At 36.8% G+C, this 23,467-nt stretch overlaps 1 protein-coding gene across 1 annotated transcript; it reads right to left on the bottom strand.

The window, feature by feature from the left end:
• Positions 1-18,898: 18,898 nt before the first annotated feature.
• On the bottom strand, positions 18,899-20,862 carry LOC5564764 (cytochrome P450 9e2). The gene is made up of 2 exons (XM_001649050.3): positions 20,576-20,862; positions 18,899-20,516 (listed from the first exon to the last, which is right to left on the bottom strand). The coding sequence occupies exons 1-2, from the start codon at positions 20,785-20,787 to the stop codon at positions 19,127-19,129; spliced, it is 1,602 nt and encodes a 533-aa protein (XP_001649100.3). The 5' UTR covers positions 20,788-20,862; the 3' UTR covers positions 18,899-19,126.
• Between the last annotated feature and the right edge of the window lie 2,605 nt (positions 20,863-23,467).

Genomic DNA, 23,467 nt, shown 5'->3' with positions numbered 1-23,467 from the left:
GGATTTGGATTGGATTTGGATTGGATTTGGATTGGATTTGGATTGGATTTGGATTGGATTTGGATTGGATTTGGATTGGATTTGGATTGGATTTGGATTGGATTTGGATTGGATTTGGATTGGATTTGGATTGGATTTGGATTGGATTTGGATTGGATTTGGATTGGATTTGGATTGGATTTGGATTGGATTGGATTGGATTGGATGGATTTGGATTGGATTTGGATTGGATTTGGATTGGATTTGGATTGGATTTGGATTGGATTTGGATTGGATTTGGATTGGATTTGGATTGGATTTGGATTGGATTTGGATTGGATTTGGATTGGATTTGGATTTGGATTGGATTTGGATTGGATTTGGATTGGATTTGGATTGGATTTGGATTGGATTTGGATTGGATTTGGATTGGATTTGGATTGGATTTGGATTGGATTTGGATTGGATTTGGATTGGATTGGATTGGATTTGGATTGGATTTGGATTGGATTTGGATTGGATTTGGATTGGATTTGGATTGGATTTGGATTGGATTTGGATTGGATTTGGATTGGATTTGGATTGGATTTGGATTGGATTTGGATTGGATTTGGATTGGATTTGGATTGGATTTGGATTGGATTTGGATTGGATGGATTGGATTGGATTTGGATTGGATTTGGATTGGATTTGGATTGGATTTGGATTGGATTTGGATTGGATTTGGATTGCGATTTGGATTGGATTTGGATTGGATTTGGATTGGGATTTGGATGATTGGATTTGGGATTTGGAATTGGATTTGGATTGGATGGATTTGGATTGGATTTGGATTGATTTGGATTGGATTTGATTGGATTGGGATTGGATTTGGATTGGATTTGGATTGGATTTGGATTGGATTTGGATTGGATTTGGATTGGATTTGGATTGGATTTGGATTGGATTTGGATTGGATTTGGATTGGATTTGGATTGGATTTGGATTGGATTTGGATTGGATTTGGATTGGATTTGGATTGGATTTGGGATTGGATTGGATTGATTGGATTTGGATTGGATTTTGGATTGGATTTTGGATTGGATTGGATTGGATTGGATTTGGATTGGAATTTGGATTGGATTTGGATTGGATTTGGATTGGATTTGGATTGGATTTGGATTGGATTTGGATTGGATTTGGATTGGATTTGGATTGGATTTGGATTGGATTTGGATTGGATTTGATTGGATTTGGATTGGATTGATTTGGATTGGATTTGGATTGGGATTTGGATTGGATTTGGATTGGATTTGGATTGGATTTGGATTGGATTTGGATTGGATTTGGATTGGATTTGGATTGGATTTGGATTGGATTTGGATTGGATTTGGATTGGATTTGGATTGGATTTGGATTGGATTTGATGATTGGATTGGATTTGGATTGGATTTGGATTGGATTTGGATTGGATTTGGATTGGATTTGGATTGGATTTGGATTGGATTTGGATTGGATTGGATTTTGGATTGGATTTGGATTGGATTTGGAATTGGATTTGGATTGGATTTGGATTGGATTTGGATTGGATTTGGATTGGATTTGGATTGGATTTGGATTGGATTTGGATTGGATTTGGATTGGATTTGGATTGGATTTGGATTGGATTTGGATTGGATTTGGATTGGATTTGGATTGGATTTGGATTTGGATTGGATTTGGATTGGATTTGGATTGGATTTGGATTTGGATTGGATTTGGATTGGATTTGGATTGGATTTGGATTGGATTTGGATTGGATTTGGATTGGATTTGGATTGGATTTGGATTGGATTTGGATTGGATTTGGATTGGATTTGGATTGGATTTGGATTGGATTTGGATTGGATTTGGATTGGATTTGGATTGGATTTGGATTGGATTTGGATTGGATTTGGATTGGATTTGGATTGGATTTGGATTGGATTTGGATTGGATTTGGATTGGATTTGGATTGGATTTGGATTGGATTTGGATTGGATTTGGATTGGATTTGGATTGGATTTGGATTGGATTTGGATTGGATTTGGATTGGATTTGGATTGGATTTGGATTGGATTTGGATTGGATTTGGATTGGATTTGGATTGGATTTGGATTGGATTTGGATTGGATTTGGATTGGATTTGGATTGGATTTGGATTGGATTTGGATTGGATTTGGATGGATTTGGATTGGATTTGGATTGGATTTGGATTGGATTTGGATTGGATTTGGATTGGATTTGGATTGGATTTGGATTGGATTTGGATTTGGATTTGGATTTTTGGATTGGATTTGGATTGGATTTGGATTGGATTTGGATTGGATTTGGATTGGATTTGGATTGGATTTGGATTGGATTTGGATTGGATTTGGATTGGATTTGGATTGGATTTGGATTGGATTTGGATTGGATTTGGATTGGATTTGGATTGGATTTGGATTGGATTTGGATTGGATTTGGATTGGATTTGGATTGGATTTGGATTGGATTTGGATTGGATTTGGATTGGATTTGGATTGGATTTGGATTGGATTTGGATTGGATTTGGATTGGATTTGGGATTGGATTTGGATTGGATTTGGATTGGATTTGGATTGGATTTGGATTGGATTTGGATTGGATTTGGATTGGATTTGGATTGGATTGATTGGATTGGATTTGGATTGGATTGGATTTGGATTGGATTTGGATTGGATTTGGATTGGATTTGGATTGGATTTGGATTGGATTTGGATTGGATTTGGATTGGATTTGGATTGGATTTGGATTGGATTTGGATTGGATTTGGATTGGATTTGGATTGGATTTGGATTGGATTTGGATTGGATTTGGATTGGATTTGGATTGGATTTGGATTGGATTTGGATTGGATTTGGATTGGATTTGGATTGGATTTGGATTTGGATTGGATTTGGATTGGATTTGGATTGGATTTGGATTGGATTTGGATTGGATTTGGATTGGATTTGGATTGGATTTGGATTGGATTTGGATTGGATTTGGATTGGATTTGGATGGATTTGGATTGGATTTGGATTGGATTTGGATTGGATTTGGATTGGATTTGGATTGGATTGGATTTGGATTGGATTGGATTGGATTTGGATTGGATTTGGATTGGATTTGGATTGGATTTGGATTGGATTTGGATTGGATGATTTGGATTGGATTTGGATTGGATTTGGATTGGATTTGGATTGGATTTGGATTGGATTTGGATTGGATTTGGATTGGATTTGGATTGGATTTGGATTGGGATTTGGATTGGATGATTGGATTGGATTTGGATTGGATTTGGATTGGATTTGGATTGGATTTGGATTGGATTTGGATTGGATTTGGATTGGATTTGGATTGGATTTGGATTGGATTTGGATTGGATTTGGATTGGATTTGGATTGGATTTGGATTTGGATTGGATTTGGATTTGGATTGGATTGATTGGATTGGATTTGGATTGGATTTGGATTGGATTTGGATTGGATGTTGGATTGGATTTGGATTGGATTTGGATTGGATTTGGATTGGATTTGGATTGGATTTGGATTGGATTTGGGATTGGATTTGGATTGGATTTGGATTGGATTTGGATTGGATTTGGATTGGATTTGGATTGGATTTGGGATTGGATTTGGATTGGATTTGGATTGGATTTGGATTGGATTTGGATTGGATTTTGGATTGGATTTGGATTGGATTTGGATTGGATTTGGATTGGATTTGGATTGGATTTGGATTGGATTTGGATTGGATTTGGATTGGATTTGGATTGGATTTGGATTGGATTTGGATTGGATTTGGATTGGATTTGGATTGGATTTGGATTGGATTTGGATTGGATTTGGATTGGATTTGGATTGGATTTGGATTGGATTTGGATTGGATTTGGATTGGATTTTGGATTGGATTTGGATTGGATTTGGATTGGATTTGGATTGGATTTGGATTGGATTTGGATTGGATTTGGATTGGGATTTGGATTGGATTTGGATTTGGATTGGATTTGGATTGGATTTGGATTGGATTTGGATTGGATTGGATTTGGATTGGATTTGGATTGGATTTGGATTGGATTTGGATTGGATTTGGATTGGATTTGGATTGGATTTGGATTGGATTTGGATTGGATTTGGATTGGATTTGGATTGGATTTGGATTGGATTTGGATTGGATTTGGATTGGATTTGGATTGGATTTTGGATTTGGATTGGATTTGGATTGGATTTGGATTGGATTTGGATTGGATTTGGATTGGATTTGGATTGGATTTGGATTGGATTTGGATTGGATTTGGATTGGATTTGGATTGGATTTGGATTGGATTTGGATTGGATTTGGATTGGATTTGGATTGGATTTGGATTGGATTTGGATTGGATTTGGATTGGATTTGGATTGGATTTGGATTGGATTTGGATTGGATTTGGATTGGATTTGGATTGGATTTGGATTGGATTGGATTTGGATTGGATTTGGATGGATTTGGATTGGATTTGGATTGGATTTGGATTGGATTTGGATTGGATTTGGATTGGATTTGGATTGGATTTGGATTGGATTTGGATTGGATTTGGATTGGATTTGGATTGGATTTGGATTGGATTTGGATTGGATTTGGATTGGATTTGGATTGGATTTGGATTGGATTTGGATTGGATTTGGATTGGATTTGGATTGGATTTGGATTGGATTTGGATTGGATTTGGATTGGATTTGGATTGGATTTGGATTGGATTTGGATTGGATTTGGATTGGATTTGGATTGGATTTGGATTGGATTTGGATTGGATTTGGATTGGATTTGGATTGGATTTGGATTGGATTTGGATTGGATTTGGATTGGATTTGGATTTGGATTGGATTTGGATTGGATTTGGATTGGATTTGGATTGGATTTGGATTGGATTTGGATTGGATTTGGATTGGATTTGGATTGGATTTGGATTGGATTTGGATTGGATTTGGATTGGATTTGGATTGGATTTGGATTGGATTTGGATTGTTTGGATTGGATTTGGATTGGATTTTGGATTTGATTTGGATTGGGATTTGGATTGGATTTGGATTGGGATTTGGATTGGATTTTGGATTGGATTTGGATTGGATTTGGATTTTGATTTGGTTATTTTGATTTTGGATTTGTTTGGATTTGGATTTGGATTGGATTTGGATTGGGATTATTTGGATTGGATTTGGATTGGATTTGGATTGGATTTGGATTGGATTTGGATTGGATTTGGATTGGATTTGGATTGGATTTTGGATTGGATTTTGGGATTGGATTTTTTTTTTTTTTTTTTGGATTGGATTTGGATTGGATTTTTGGATTTGGTTGGATTTTGGATTTGGTGGATTTGGATTGGATTTGGATTTTTGGATTGGATTTTGGATTGGATTTTTGGATTTTTGGATTTATTGGATTTTTATTTTTGGATTGGATTTGGATTGGATTGGATTTGGAGGATTGGATTTGGATTGGGATTGGATTGGATTGGATTTGGATTGGATTTGGATTGGATTTGGATTGGATTTGGGGATTGGGGATTTGGATTGGGATTGGATTGGATTTGGATTGGATTTTGGATTTGGATTTTTTTGGATTTGGATATTTGGATTGGATTTGGATTGGATTTGGATTGGATTTGGATTGGATTGGATGGATTGGATTGGATGGGGATTGGATTGGATGGATTTGGATTGGATTTGGATTGGATTTGGATTGGATTTGGATTGGATTTGGATTGGATTTGGATTGGATTTGGATTGGATTTGGATTGGATTTGGATTGGATTTGGATTGGATTTGGAGATTTGGATTTGGATTGGATTTTGGATTGGATTTGATTTTTGGATTGGATTTGATTGGATTTGGATTGGATTTGATTGGATTTGGATTGGATTTGGATGGATTTGGATTGGATTTGGATTGGATTTGATTGGATTTGGATTGGATTTTGGATTGGATTTGGATTGGATTTGGATTGGATTTGATTGGATTTGGATTGGATTTGGATTGGATTTGGATTGGATTTGGATTGGATTTGGATTGGATTTGGATTGGATTTGGATGGATTTGGATTGGATTTGGATTGGATTTGGATTGGATTTTTGGATTGGATTGGATTTGGATTGGATTTGGATTGGATTGGATTTGGATTTGGATTGGATTTGGGAATTGGATTTGGATTGGATTTGGATTGGATTGGATTGGATTTGGATTGGATTTGGATTGGATTTGATTGATTTGGATTGGATTTGGATTGGATTTGATTGGATTTGGATTGGATTTGGATTGGATTTGGATTGGATATTATTTTGATTATGGATTGGATTTGGATTTTGGATTGGATTTTGTATTTTTCAGTTTAGGAACGGAACTACATATTTTTTCCTATGATTTTTTTCGTAATCATTTAGAACTAAAAGATTGCTTCTCCAGAAAAACCCCCCTTGGTTGCGCCACTGATCTCAGCGCATTAAATTTTTTATTTAAAAAAAAATCATACCTTTTGAACAGCTTAACCGATTTCAATCTTTTTTTATGGAATGAAAGCTTAAGATTTCAACTTTTCAGAAAAAAATATAAAACCATGAAATTTTTTTTTCTACATTATAAATATAAAAATGTCTAGTTTTTTAGGACATTTTTATATATTTTATGTAATTTTTTTTTCAGACTTTTATATTTTTTCTGAAAAGTTGAAATCTTAAGCTATCATTCCATAAAAAAATGATTGGAAATCGGTTGAGCCGTTTAAAAGTAATGAGTTTTTTTTTAAATAAAATATCTAATGCGCTGAGGCCCACAGTGTGTGCCGATAGAAAATGACCGATTTTTTATTTTCAAAAAAATATGCGTTGCAAGAAAAATTATGATTTCTGGAAAATCCAGGTTCATCTATTGGAAAACTTCCCATCATATTGATTATAGTCACCTGCGACCTCAAATATTGAATTATTTTGGTTTATGTATACTGTCAACAAGCAGTTTTGGCCTGGAGCACCAAGTGCATTATACTGATTTTTTTCTGATAAGATCCGGGTTAGAGAAGAAGAAGAAGGTTAGAGAACGGGTTAGAGTGAATAAGAGGTGAGGGGGGAAGGGACAAAGCAAATTTAGGGAGATCAAGCGATTTATAACTTTCTTGGTCGTTGGATCGCTCATTCACTTAAATGATGTTTCATTTGAACGATTCCGGACCACATCGCCATTGTCAACTGAATAGGATTGTTAACTGATCATCAACTCGGTTAACCCGTTTTAAAAACAGTAACTCATATCTAAGAAAATGATTTAAATTTTCACGCTGCGGCTCAGGAGAAGAAGTTGTTGCATTTGAGCTACCGTCATGCTGCTTACTGTCATTGAATTCATTTTACTTCCTCAAGAGTTGCAGTGCTTGCTGTGATTCATTTGTTCTATGCGGGGATTGCTCGCTGCGCGTTATTTCCGCGAAGCAATTCAAATTTTTGAATTTCCCCGCAATAAATCTCAAAAACATACATCGCTTAAAATTTGACAGTAAACGTGAAATTTTCTGAACTTTCAAGAAAAATTGAGAACAGCAATAGCCCCTTTTGTCTTGAGGCCTTCAAAACACGAAAAAACGGAAATTTTTGATTTTTTTTTTTCAAGTAACAAATTTTCTTTGTGAAATTTAATATTTTCCTTGAAAAGTCAAAATCTTTAGCTTCATTTCGTCCAAGAAAATTGAAAATCGGATTTTCAAATGACATTGGACTACGATTTTAAACATCTTTTTACCGAGACCATTCTTTCATTATTTAAGTTTTAAGCGCACGGTGCTTCGTTTACCGTTATTGTCAACAAAAATAGCCATCAAAACTTTAAACGCCAGATGTTTATTCTTCTTTGTATGACGTCCTCATTGGGACAGAGCCTGCTTTTCAGCTTAGTGTTCTTTATGAGCACTTCCACAGTTATCGATCCAAGTGTGCTATGATATAAACCGGACGCAAACATTTTTTTCTGCCGTCAAAAACTTTTGGATTTTGCTTATTTATATATTTGAACATTGTTTGAATTTAACTAGTTTGTACAAGAAATATATAATGAATATAGCGAGTGATATGACTTGTGTTTCCGGTGTGATTCAGCTGGATTTGGCTGCCGTGGGATCTTGGACGAAACATATGTTCCAGTTCGGAGGGGACAGACATGATTACAATTAATCAACCCGGTGAGTTTGTTCCATTATCGTTAAGCGTAAAATTATAGCACTAGTTTGATTTTCGCGTTCCGGCATGAATGCAGATGTGAAGTAATTTGCAATACTTCGAAACTTCTAGAATCGTTTTTTTTATTTGTTTTTTCTTGTTTTCCGGGCAAGTTTGTTCGATAACGCATTTCAACATGTTAGTTGTCGCGGAACTCGTTGTCGGTTTTCGCAACGTTTTTTTTTTAATTTTTTTTCGGTTTGCGCGTTTAGGTCGGTTATTGTTAGGCAGTTGACAGTGCGTAGTTCTTGCAAGATTATCGTCTGCTCACATATTCAGAACGCGTTTATTTTCATTATTATCCGATAACCCTAGAGGGATCGGTTCTGCTTTATATTTAATATTGAGCAGAAAACTAATTATATTCAAAGCTAAATAGACTTTTATTATCTTTTGATTGCCGGCTATCGAAAGATAAAATTGAAAAACTTAAACAACAAACACCCTGGGTCCATCGCCAGCTGACTGAATACCTCTCCCAGCCTCCTCCTCCGTAGCACTTATGAGGGCGTCGCTGACCTCTCATTAAGTAAGTGCTACAGCAACATTTCCTTTCCCTATCCTAAGTTACGGTAAAGATGGGCGTGGCCAGGAATAGCAATATTCATGCGCTTGGTAATTTTATTCAAGAATGGTTCAAGGTTTCTTCAAAATGTTAGCAATCTGGATGAGATAATCTAACGAAACATTAATGTTGCTAGTATCCAATCTACGGAGTATACCGCATCTACGCTAACGCTAACGCTTATGAGCACTTCCACCAAAGACAGATTAAAGACCACCATGTCCCTTGCAGTTTCCCAAAATTTTATGGCTCATAAAGTAATCTAGAATGCCGTGCAATGTGTACTGCGATCTGTCAAACTTGGGTACCTTTTGCACTACCGAGGGACCAAATGCAGTACTAGAAGTGGTACCAAATCTGAGCCCGAGTGGGACGGACCTGCTTCCACAGTTATCAACTAAGAGCTTTTTTTGCCAAAGTTGCCATTTTCGCATTCGTATATCGTGTGGCAGGTACGATGATACTCTATGCTCAGGGAGGTCAAGGACATTTTCATTACAAAAAGATTCTGGATCGACCGGGAATCGATCCCAGACACCTTCAGCATGGCTTTGCTTTGTAGCCGTGGACTCTAACCACTCGGCTAAGGAAGGCCCCAGATGGTTTATATACTTATTCTACACCTCTGGACAGTTAAAAAAAAATCGTTAGTCGAAATTTTGAGCTACGCTCTTTTAAAGGCGCAACTGGCAAAATCGTAGATTTCAAAAAAATTAACGAAGTATTTCAAAACCGGAAGCTGTTTTGAAATGTTTAAAAAAAATACAAACAATCATGCAATAATATGAAGAATTAAGTCAAATAAGTGTATTTTACAGGCTCAAGCGCTATGATGCATTACGGAGCCGATTTCATGTTTTACTTGTTCTCAAACTCCATTTATCGACATAACTCTTAATAGTCTGGACATTATACAATCTAGTGTTCAAAACATTTTTTTTTTTTTTTTTTAATTTTTTTATTAGTATCATTCCAAACATTACATTCATTTCTTATATCTAGGTGTTCTGTGTTATTTGACAACACTATCATCCTAATTTGGTAAAACAAATTTAAGATTTAATTAACATTTTGTTAACAACATATTACATTTCATTTGCCGTAGCAGTTCAGTTTTTTTACAGGTGAGTTGATTTCACCTGCTTATAAGAGAAAAAAAAAACTTTTTTAATATACTTAACCTAACTTAACCTAAACATATAACGCATTAATCGTGGCAATAGAAGATTGTAACGATTTTTGCCTGAAATTATTAATGATTGTATTTGACATTTGTTCCAATGTTTCAACATTGGATATTCTATGTAACTCATTGGTACTATACCAGGGAGGAAGCCTCAGAATCATTTTCAAAATTTTATTTTGAATGCTCTGCAGAGCTTTCTTCCTGGTATTACAACAGCTAGTCCATATTGGTACAGCATACAACATGGCTGGCCTGAAAATTTGTTTGAATATCAACAGCTTGTTCTTAAGACGAAGTTTTGATTTTCTATTAATAAGGGGATAGAGACATTTTACATATTTATTACATTTGGCTTGAATGCCCTCAATGTGATTTTTGAAAGTTAAATTCTTATCTAGCATGAGCCCTAGATACTTAACTTCATCTGACCAATTTATTGGAACCCCTCTCATCGTGACAACATGTCTACTTGAAGGTTTCAAATAAAGAGCTTTTGGTTTATGTGGGAATATTATTAGTTGAGTTTTGGAAGCATTAGGAGAAATCTTCCATTTTTGCAAGTATGAAGAAAAAATATCCAAACTTTTTTGCAACCGACTACAGATGACACGCAGGCTTCGACCTATGGCGGAGAGGCCTGTGTCATCCGCAAACAAAGATTTTTGACATCCCTGAGGTAGCTCAGGTAAGTCAGATGTGAAAATATTGTATAATATTGGTCCCAAAATGCTGCCTTGAGGAACACCAGCTCTTACAGGAAGTCTTTCAGATCTGGAGTTCTGATAATTAACCTGAAGTGTACGATTTGACAGATAACTTTGAATTATTCTAACAATGTATGTTGGAAAATTAAAGTTTTTTAATTTTACAATCAAACCTTCATGCCAAACACTGTCGAATGCTTTTTCTATGTCTAGAAGAGCAAGACCAGTAGAGTAGCCTTTAGATAAAAAATAACCTTTTCAAAAAGTTTACTGATGGAGGAAAGCAAACTGATTGGACGATAGCTAGAAGCTTCTGCAGGATTTTTGTCTGGTTTTAAAATTGGAACAACCTTAGCATTTTTCCATTTGTCGGGAAAGTATGCTAATTGAAAACATTTGTTAAATATATCAACTAAAAATGATAAGCTACTTTCTGGAAGTTTCTTGATGAGGATGTAGAAAATTCCATCATCGCCAGGAGCTTTCATGTTTTTGAATTTTTTAATAATAGTTCTCACTTCTTCCAAATCAGTCTCCCAGACATTTTCGAAAACGTTCTCTTGATTGAGAATATTTTCGAACTCCTGAGTAACTTCATTTTCAATTGGACTAGTAAGTCCTAAATTAAAATTGTGCGCACTTTCAAACTGCATAGCAAGTTTTTGAGCTTTTTCGCAATTAGTTAGTAATAATTTGTTTTCCTCTTTCAATGCCGGTATTGGCTTCTGAGGTTTTTTCAAGATTTTCGATAATTTCCAAAAGGGCTTAGAGCCAGGGTCCAATTGAGAAATTTTATTTTCAAAATTTTTGTTTCTTAATTGAGCAAAACGTTTCTTGATTTCTTTCTGCAAATCCTGCCATATAATTTTCATAGCAGGATCGCGAGTGCGTTGAAATTGCCTTCTCCTCACGTTTTTAAGACGGATCAAGAGTTTAAGATCATCGTCTATAATCACAGATTCAAATTTTAATTCACATTTTGGAATTGCAATGCTCCGGGCTTCAACAATGGAATTTGTTAATGTTTCAAGAGCATTGTCAATATCAAGTTTAGTTTCTAAAGAAATGTTAACATCAAGATTGGAGTCAACATACGTTTTATATATATTCCAGTCGGCTCGTAAATAATTGAAAGTGGAGCTGATATGATTGAGAATCGCTTCTTGGGATATTTGAAATGTAACAGGGACATGATCAGAATCAAAATCAGCATGAGTAATCAGTTGGCTACAAAGATGACTAGAGTCGGTTAAGACCAAATCAATCGTAGATGGATTTCTAGAAGAGGAAAAACATGTGGGGCTATCAGGGTATTGAATTGAGAAATATCCTGAAGAGCACTCATCAAATAAAATTCTGCCGTTGGAATTACTTTGAGAATTATTCCATGACCGATGTTTGGCATTAAAGTCACCAATGACAAAAAATTTTGACTTATTGCGAGTCAATTTACGCAAGTCAGTTTGGAGCAAATTAACTTGCTGCCCAGAGCATTGAAAAGGCAAATAGGCAGCTATGAAAGTATATTTACCAAACTGTGTTTCAACAGAAACACCTAAAGTTTCAAAAACTTTAGTTTCAAATGATGAAAACAGTTGATGTTTTATACGCCTATGAATGATGATTGCAACTCCCCCACATGCCCCATCAAGTCGATCATTACGATAAACAAAAAAGTTAGGATCTCTTTTGAGTTTAGATCCAGGTTTTAAATACGTTTCGGTAATAACTGCTATATGCACGTTATTAACCGTAAGAAAATTAAACAGCTCGTCCTCTTTACCATTCAGAGAACGAGCATTCCAATTTAAAATATTTAAATTATTATTTGGATCCATTAGAAAAACGTAATCCAATAACAATTTGATTTGTAAATTTTACACCTACTTGGACTGCTTCAGTCATAGTGGTGGCTTTGAACATTTCATCAATCATTAGATTCAATTGTTCAGTTAGAAAATCAAAATCAGAGGCAGACATGTCATGTGATTTCCCATTGGAATTTCCGGTAGACGAAGAAGCGGAGTTACCTGTGGCGGTAGGGTTTTTTTCCATTTGATTTGAAACAAGTAGAATGGGTACTCATGGAACGAACAGGGGAAGAGTTCAAATTACCTGCTACGATATCGGCAAAGGATTTACCGTGGGTAGATACATTCGAAATAGAAAGATTCGAACGGCTACCCGACGGATTAAAATTAGTTTGTGAATGAGCATGATTATGATCTTCCTGATGGGTATGATTCATGATCAAGCGATCGTTAACTGAAAAATGAGCATTGTTCGATACTCTACCAGGCAAATTCCGGAAACGACCGTTATCGTAACGGATATTATCTTTCATCTGCCTGGCACGAGCCTCAATGACCTTTTTGCGTGAAGGACAATTCCAAAAATTGGACTTATGGTTAGCCCCGCAATTACAACATATGAATTTGGTGGTATCTTCCTTCACTGGACAGACGTTTTTGGCGTGAGAAGAACCTCCGCAAATCATGCATTTAGCATCCATGCGACAATTTTTGTACCATGACCCCACTTTTGGCACCGACGGCACTGAGTGGGGTTCTGGTAATTTCCTCCAGGTTTCTGGAAATGTTCCCACGTCACACGGACATCAAACAAAAGTTTTGCTTTTTCTAAAGCTTTAATATTATTTAGTTCTTTTTTGTTAAAGTGAACTAAATAAAATTCTTGAGAAAGCCCTTTCCGAACAATGCCAGATTGGGTTCTCTTTTTCATAATGATTACTTGGACTGGGGAAAATCCAAGTATATCATTTATTCCATTTTTGATCTCTTCAGGTGATTTATAGTCACTTGAGAGACCTTTCAAGACAACTTTAAACAAACGTTCAGTTTTGTCGTCATAAGTAAAAAATTTGTGCTTCTTCTCTTCAAGATGTCTGAGAAGAAGCTCACGATCTTTAAGAGTTTCCGGCAAAACGCGACAGTCTCCTTTCTTTGCGATTTGGAAGGAAACCTTGATTCCCCTAACGGAGTTCAAGATCTCCTGCCTAAATCCCCCAAATTCGGAACAACTGACCACGATAGGCGGCACTCTTTGCTTCCTCACTTGAATTAAAGAGCCTGGGCTAGAGGCTGCTTCGATTTGGTGTTCGGAAAATTTGTCTAGAGCATCGAACTGATTGCTCATTTCGATACAATTATTCATTTCACCCTTGGAAGAAAGTTCGCATTCCGGGGAAGCGTCCTTTCTTCCATTCTTGCCACGTGTAGTGACAGTTAGTGTTCAAAACATAATTTTCATATACACTTAGCGCATGTTGTATTTAAGAGCGTACCGTGTCGATTCCAATTGTCCGGACGGTTCGAATCCCGGACACTGGCCATAACTCACTCTAAAGTTGTTTTTTTTGTGAACTTTTTTGATGAAAAATGTGGAAGACATCTTCATTATGGATCGTGAGTGAAAAAAAAATTGAATCTAGTCCAAAAATACTGTTAAAAAGGCTTTTTGTTTTTCGAAGCATCCGGGAATTCGATTCCACACGGTAGGTTTGTTTCAAATAACTCTTACGGAATTATATGTCACGGATTTTTTGGAATCATGACCCACTTTGCATGATTTATATTTGTTACAGCTAAGTATGATTTTCCACATGCTAAGCTAGCGCTCACATCGCCTATAGGTATGGAAAATGGTAATTAACATTAATTATTTGCAATATAAAGTTTGTACAAAAAACAAGCTTTTAAATATATATCTCCAAATCATTCTTCAGTATATGTGTAAATGAAAACAGAATTTAGTTCAATACCATTTAATAGTAACTGTAACTTGTACCTGTAAGGCCATCTTCAGTGTCGTGTACTACACTCGGCTCAGAAAGTCGAGTATAGCACACAACATTGACGACGACCTTAAAGTTGAAGTCGAAATACGCGTATCTGTCACCTGCAGTCTTTCTAAACGAACACCGAACACGTTGGTTCAGGCGGTTTCGTACTCTCCTTGTACTTTCTTCTCGAGTTCAAACCGAAACGCGTGAACCTGAACCTAAACCCAAACATGTGTAAATTGAACATCGATTCGCACACCGGTTTGAAGCCCGGTTCATTTGCACCATGATTGCAATCGCGGTTCAACTTTTGGTGCTAATCTTCGGTTGCATCCATGCTTATTAATTTGTAATTATCATGTCTTGTTGTACGACATAGTAAAATCCTTGTTTTTTCATGAAGTTACCACTAAATGTTACCTAAAATATTGATCTTAGTTGATCTGCTAAAATAAAACATTTATTCAACCCTCAAGGGTCTTTCCGACCAGTGGATTACAACAAAATTGTAGCACAATTATATCAAGATTTTTCTCAAATAACAAATTTTGTTTCATTGTTGTTAGAAGCACTTTGAGTTGATGGATGAAATTATAACACAATTAAAACCAAACCAGTTATAATAATAAAGGTTGTTTCAAATTGGTTTCAATTTGAAACATAATTATAACACAATTTGTTCTTAAAACTTTGAATGCAATTGTTTATAACAAATTTTGTTATAATTCAGTTATATAACATAACACAAATAGTTATATTTTAGTTTAATTTGATACATGATGAGTTACATTTTTGTTGAAATTATAACATATTTTTTTTATTTAATTTTGTTATAATTATAATTTTTGTTATTTTAACTACTAACCAGCCAAGGTTATAACATATTTTGTTTGAAAAAACGCGCTAACTGAGTAACTGAGTCAAATGCTTTGACAATATGACGGATTCAGCAATTTGACACATCACATTACCTCCCTTATAGATACCTTGGTTTTGATGGCTATTTTCATTTGATAATAACAGTAAATGATGCACCGTGAAGCGGTTTTACTAAAACGGAAGTCGCCATCTTGGATTCTTAAATCGCACCAAATATATCCTTTTGATATCTTCTCGAATCGAATATGAGGTAATATTGCGAAAGTTTTGCGTTAGATCACGAATAGAATAGGGTAAAAGCACCGGTTTTGGTCAGCCTAAGAGAAAACGTCAATAACATTAAATGGAAAGCCGTATTTATACTACAAATATGTCAAATGCAAGCTTTCAATCCATAGTATTTGTGTAAAATATCAAAACTGAGCTAAAACCATGTTTTCGCTTTGAAAATCTCGTTGGTCAATTTAGGCCAACGGAACCAGTTTCGGCCAAAGACTTAACTTCGGTTCCTAAATTGGCCAATCGCAATGATTTCTCATAAGAGTGGCCAAATTAGGAGTGCCCTGGCTAAATTAGGTGTATGGGAGTTAAAATTATAAGGAAAATGAATTGTTTTTCTTATGTTATGAATCAATTTGGACGAGTAAATGAATGTAGCTTTATCATGTGAATGTGATCTACTGAAAACAAAAGGTTTCATGCTGATTGGCTATGTAAAACGATGTATAATCCCCTATGGCTACAACTGGCGTATGGCCAAAACCGGTGCTTCTACCCTAAGAGAAATTTTCACTAACCAGAAGTTGCCATCTTGGATATCGATTCCAGACATATACTCGCCAAGTCCGATCTGATAATAAGGAGTATATCGACGAAATGTAGTCGCAAACATATAATATCTCAAAATAAAAAAAATGTATGATTTGAAATACCTAAAAAAGTATTTAAAAACGATGAAGTGGGGATATTTTTTCGATAAATTGGCAATTTGTATGAAATTGTTCAAATGGGGTGGCTGCATTTTGAATTTTGTGTTACGTTTGCTTCGCCTGCGTTTTTTTCTTTTCAATTCCGCACTATGGGTGGTTTCCATATAGACTGGCGGCTAAAAATAATTTTTGACATCTCATGTCCTATTAATGAGTTTTGTTATACAAATTTGATGTTTTGTTATCAACAAACTAGTTTTCGAGACCAACTTTTGAATAGGACTTACAGTGAAAAAATGAATTTCATAATGATGATGCACATAGGCCACTTATGGGCTTAAAGTGACGAAAATGATTATAAATATTAGACCTTACATAATATTGATGATTTGAATCATTTAGTGGTATTCAATTATCCCCTGAATTAATTTTTAGCTGTTATTGGTGGAAAATTGTTGAAAATATATAAATAAGTCAAAAAGCCCTATATCAAAAAAGTAAAAATATGTGCAGCTAAATTCTTCATGATCTTTTAGTTTACATCTTAAAATTCCCTTGGAAATAAATTTTAGCCTGGAACAACTTGAGACAAAAAAGTATTTGATGTGTATGGTTTCGATAAAAAAAATCGAGGTGTTTTTATCAGTGTGATCCTCACATTTACCTGAATTAAAGTGCCAATTTTTATTCAATTTTATTTTTCTAAGATAGATTTTTAAATAAGCTTTCGAAAAATGTATAAAGATGTATGTAAAGTATGACGATTATGCAGAATATCCCATTCAACGTATACCTTGTGTTTGCACAGAATTCTTCATTTTTTTCTTTAAAACTCCTGCCACACTGTATCAATTAAACTACGAAAGATATTGCTCTAATATTCCTGGAATTTCTTAATATGGAATGATGTACAAGAAGAAGCGAACAGAACAAGTTGATTTTTCAATTATTCCCCACCTGATCGCCCATAATGTTCCGCTGGTGAAAATTTGTTTCGGCGGATGGTGCTACGCCACGTGCAAATGTTCTTTGGAAACATGTTTTTCAAAGTGATAGATGTGTTTTATCGGAGATTATATCTGAAGATTTTTTGTGAAGTTTTGTTTTTTACTTTTAATCGATTTGCTTGCGTTTTGCTCGAGAACCATCAATTGAATTCGTTTTGCGCGATTCGTTTTTTTTTATCTCCCGTGCGGGTTGATTCAAAAATTGAATGTGGTTCATGGATGCTCGGTTCGGGATGGATTAAGAACTTTCTTAAGTAGGTGTTCAATCAACCATCCCTTCCCATTCCCCAACCTTCTCAAGGACGTGACCAGGACAGCTCTCGATTCTCGGAGGATGCGTCAATCTTGTCTAAGAGTTAGAGGTTAGTCCCTAATCTCTGACTTTGGTAACGGACGAAAAGGATCGCAGCAAGCCATGCGCGCGGGCGGCTGCGTTTTGAATTTTCTGTCACACTCTGCTCCGCGTTTTCGAATAGTGAAAAATAGATTCGGCTGATGGTGCAATGCCACCTGAAATTTTTTTTGTGTTCCCGTTGGTCGCGATTCCGCCGATATTGACAGATGCAATGTTATCCGGATTGTAGTGCTTTGTGCAACGCTAAATAGCTGCAATAGAATTGGCTAATTGTGCTGTAATCAAAGTGTATTTTTTGAGGGAAGATTTTGAAGATGGCTTGTGGCGTGCTAGATGTTGACATGATCCCATTGGTGCCACCCGGTAGTTTTTGTTTCGTTTGAGAAAAGTGTGATTCTGACAAATTAAGAAGAAAAATTATATAGTTCCATGCCGTTAAGTTCTATTTGTATACGAAACCATTCAGAGGATGTCGGTTCAAATTCCCTATAGAATCGTTGAAGTTTTTTTTAAGAAAGCGATTTTCTACTCGGCCTTTAGACATATGAATGTATTTGGTGAGTTTGTTCCGATTAAACTACATATATTAATGCAATGTGGGCTTTTTCTGTATCATGGGGACAGGCCAACTTATTTTCTGGTTTCCGTGAGCGAGTAATGGCGCTCAAACCTAAGCTTTTTAGCTAGGGCACTAGGTGGAAATACCCATCCCTGGAAGAAGAACGCGCATGGAGTGACATTAACTTTCTTAGCTGCGTCACTCCCAACGATGATGAAACCATTACATTCACACTTACACCCAATTACAAAAAGTATACTTAACTACACCTACACTAAATTTCAACCCGGTCGCATCACTCGCTTATAGTGAATCCTAGACCATCACCCTTCTCTTCATCCAACTCCTAGACATCTATGAGGGCGTCAGTGAGTCGCTGGCCTCTCTTCAAGTAGGTCATATCATCATTTTCCTTCCCTTCCCTCGTAACGGAGAAGATGAGCATTTCTGACTTTCGATTGGATAGCTATTCCATCCAAAATAGTTCTCCATGAGCAATTGGAATAAGAGTGGTAAAGTAACTAACATGACAGTTTTCAGTATGCAATCTACGAAATACTCCGTTACCACACAACGCAACGCAAATCTCTGACTTTAGTAACGGACGGTAAGGAGGCAACCCTCATACAATGGTCTAAGACTGTACCACCTACGAATTTATGCGAAATGCTTAATGCTTAATGATAATTTATAGGTATTCCACTCAACAGCTCAAAGATTTATTATAATATCTGATCACTTTATCTGTGTATCAATATTTAAGAGCGCAGCTTCAGACCCAATTTTACACAGCAGCACAACAATAATCTATTCTCATTTATTTATCTCTTTCGTTACAGAATTACCCAACAATTTCCTACGAAGCATCACAAACCACTCAGGTAACGTAATCAAAATACCCTTATCACATTTTTATCACATTTCATACCGCATCTCTTGGTCTAAACTCCAGAAACACACCATCTTTGGGTTTGAGTGGAGCAAACCCTTTCACAATTTCTACCGGGACCAGCGTCTTGGCGGTCCTCTCAAAGCTGAACCTTAAAAGCATATGATACACGATCGCTTTGACCTCCATCAGAGCAAAGCGGGAACCGATGCAATTCCTCGGTCCAATTCCAAACGGAAGATACGCACCCATATTAATGCTAGCCTTGTTCTCGTCGCTAAACCTTTCCGGCAGGAACCTCTCGGGATCTGGATAATACTTGGGATCATGATGCATCGCGTGGATCGGGATCCATATGCCACTGCCTCGATCGATGGTGAACTTCAGCCCATTGCCGACGTCCATTTCGTAATCTTGCACACAAAGTCTATCCAGGGCGGCAATGGCTGGCCACTTTCGAAGCACTTCCGAGATCACCATGTCCATGTAGGTCATTTTTTGAAGTGTTTCGTAGTCCAGAGATTTCCCACCCATCGCTTCGTGAATTTTCTTAATTTCTCCGTAGAGCTTATCCTGTATTGCAGGATTCAACGCCAACTCGTACGCTGTGAAAGTCAGACAAGTCGATACCGTATCGAAACCAGCCAAGAAGAACATCAAACACTGTGCGATCATCTCGACTTCGGTCATTGAGTTCATGGATCGCATTTTCGTCATAGCTGATTCCTCAACCGTTGCGAATCCCTTGTTATGCTCGATCTCTTCCTGATGGTGCAGCGTACCCTTCTTGGCCTCCATCAACAGGTGCACCATATCCGGACGCAAGATCCCTTGCACATCTCTTATCTTAACCGTTTCCTTCACCAACGATGAAAAGTACTGATTCTGCTCTTGGTCGTTGATATCCAGCCCGAGCTTACCCATCAAAGTAGGCGCAAATCGATACCCGAGAAGCCTCGCCACAACACTCAGCCTAGTCAGCCGAAGCATTTTACTCCCATGCACGTAGAACTCGTTGTTTCTTTTCCTCAAAGAATCCACCTCGATCCCGAAAGCACAAGTCGCGATCACATCGTTAGCAAACCGCGAGAACACGTCTTTCATTTCGTGCGACGTTCCTTGGGGTTCACTCTGATAGAAACGAACCATACTCTCGCTACAGTCCACCACAAATTTGAACATCTGGCGCATCTTGGACCCAGTGAAGGCCGGACTCAACGTCGATCGCATATTCTTCCACTTTTGGCCGGTCAACGCGAAAAGGGTCTTCTCGAACAGCAGATTCGGATGGTCCGAATTGCTAGCTCCGAAGATAGGTCGGTGATCCATGAAGTGGTCAAAGTCGGCGACGCCAATTCGCTTGATCAGATCCGGATCGCAAATCACGTACATCGGAATGTTGGTGTCGAACAGCCCAAATACTCTGCAATAGTGGATAGGATTCTAGATTGTCGGGCTTGATTAGAATCGGACAAAAATTACCGAGCACCAGCAAACTTTTTGTAGCTGGATTGGATAAACTCCGGAAAGGTGCACTGCTTCAGAAGAAGCGGTCCGGTACTGCCCATAATGGGTCGAACCGCCATCGAAGGAATCGGTTTGTGGTGGAAGTAATCATGGTCACCGGTTAACCAGCGATAAATTATGACCACGATTGCTGCGATCGCCAGCAGCTGCGTCCAATCGAGGTCCATCTCGGGTTGCTGATTTTTTTTATTATCACACTTGTTGACGTGGTAGGAATCTGGTGGCCACTGCGATCGGATTGCATTGGTTTGCGACTTTTTGTATGGCATTTAATTGGATGATACGAGATTTTTTAGCGGTAAATAATTAAAAAGTACGGATCATTTGCTGTGGCTCTCGTGGGGATGACTTTCGAAAACATGAACAATTCTATTCACGTTTATACTGTCATTAGTAGGTCAAGGTATTCACTTGATACTGCTTTGAAAACGAGTCGAACTATTTGTTACGCGTAAGAAAGAACGCTATCAGTGGAAAATTTAGAACGGAAAAGTTACATTCGCGAAACAAATGTGTTTTTTCAATTGTCTCAAATTTCGGTTTCTTCAAGACAAATATCTTCTTTGCATAAACTGATATGCAAGATCTTTTTTTTTATATTTTTATGACAAATTATGAATATCTTACTTAAGTTAAGTATGCTGTTCCGCTCGAGAAAAGTAATAATTTCTGCGGAAGAAATGGTCAAGAAATTTTCTACAGTGAACTCCATTTGAAATGACATTTATTTTCAACTGCGTACTGCGATCAAAGAAAAATGCTTTTCTTGACCATTTCTTGCAAGAAATTTCCCACGCAACGAGATAGGCGATTACTTTTCTGTTGAAGTGCATACTTCGCTTTAGCCTCGTAGTAGCGTCCTTTAAAAATCTTCTTGTAATGAAAATTTCCTTCACAGGTTACATTTATATCTACCACAGAATATACGAATGCAAAAAAATGGGAACTTTGTAAAAGGAAAGCACTCGTGAACAATCACGAATATAAGGCAACGGACAACACGGAACACCCAGTAGCCCAATGGTGAATTTTTCGTTTGATGAAAAGTTTCCACCGATTGTAGCGGGAATCGAACCCACGCTTCGTGGCGCAATACGCCTGAACGACTGATGCCGCTAACCGCACGGCCACGAAGATAGTATACCCAAAGTTTTTAACAGAAGATACTTCTTAGTGTTATCTGGTAAGGATTTGTGACACAAATTAAGCAATGTAACGATATTCAAGGTAAATCTTTATGGGTTTCTTGCAGCAAAATAAGTTCCGGAACCATAATGCACATATTTGGGTTGAAATATTAATTTTTGATTACACTTCAAAATTTGTTTTACTCAAGAATCCTCGAAAAACTCTATTTTTATACCTTTTTTACACCCGATGACATGTATTTTTTTTTCTACATGAGTTTGATTGTAGAAGCACAACAAATTTTTTTGGCAGAAATCGAAATTTTTATTACAATTAAAAGCTATTAATTAACCCTTTGGGGCCGGCGCGGTCATATATGACCGCAGTACAAAAAAGGCTGTAAAAAAGAACCAATGAACAAATGTATATACTGTCTTCGGCAAAGTTGTCCCAAATATACTCTTTTATCAGAGAAAAATATGAAGTATATGCCTTTATGACCTAATTGACAACCTAGAACATCCTGAACATCCTGAAGTTTGGAAAATTGAACTATAAGTACATACGAAGCGTGAAATGCTGTTTGTGAACATAAATGATGTTCAGGCTAGATAATACAGAATTACTCTTTTAACGAAAACACTATTTCACTTGCTTTGTTATATCCTGGGATGTTCTAGGACGTCCAAACTGTCCTGAAGCACACTCTTTGAAATCTACAACCGTAACAGTAATTGTTTGGGTTAAAAACAATAACATTACAAATTCAAATAGAATCTACCAACCTCTGATAATCTCAAGAGCTATTTCAAGGAACGTTTGGGATATTCCAGGCCCTCCAAATTACCCTGGAGATCAGAACTTCAGGTCTACACTTGTTCCAGTAGTTATTCTCGCTAAACTGAGTGAAGTTATATAATCTACAATATTTACTGAACCTTGTCACGGATCAAAAGGCTACTTCAAGAAACGTTTGAGGTATTCCAGGCCCTCCAAATTACCCTGGAAATCTGAATTTCATGTCTACATTTATTCCAGTAGTATTTCTTGCTAAACTGGGTGAAGTTAAGTAATCTACCATGTTCACTGAACTTTCGCACGTATCAATAGGATGTTTTAAAGAACGTTTGGAGTATTCCGGGCCTCCAAATTACCCTGGAGTTCAGAACTTCAGGGCTACACTTATTCCAGAAATTTATCTCGCTAAACTGAGTGAATTTATAAAATCTTTCCTGTTCACTAAACCTTCTCATGCATCAATAGGCTGTTTCAAGGAACGTTTGGGATATTATAGGTGCTCCAAATTACCCTGGAGTTCAGAACTTCAGGTCTACACTTATTCCAGTATTTTTTCTTGCTAAACTGAGTAAAGATATATAACTTACCAAGTTTACTGAACCTTGTCACGGATCAATAGGCTAATTCAAGGAAGGTTTGGGGTATTCTAGGCCCTCCAAATTACCCTAGTGTTCGTAACTTCAGGTTTACATTTGTTTCAGTAGTTTATCTCACTAAACTGAGTGAAGTGAAGTTATATAATCTAACATGCTCACTAAACCATCTCATGGATCAATGAGCTCTTTCAAGGAACGTTTGGGATATTCCAGGCCCTCCTAATTACCCTGGAGTTCCGAACTTCAGGTCTGCACTTGTTCAAGTAATTTATCTCGCTAAACTGAGTGAAGTTATAAAATCTAACATGTTCACTGAATTTTCTCA

The sequence above is a fragment of the Aedes aegypti genome, chromosome 3 (genome assembly GCF_002204515.2).
Source record: "Aedes aegypti strain LVP_AGWG chromosome 3, AaegL5.0 Primary Assembly, whole genome shotgun sequence".
Taxonomy (NCBI): Eukaryota; Metazoa; Arthropoda; class Insecta; order Diptera; family Culicidae; genus Aedes; species Aedes aegypti.
This window is presented reverse-complemented; position numbering and strand designations above follow the sequence as displayed.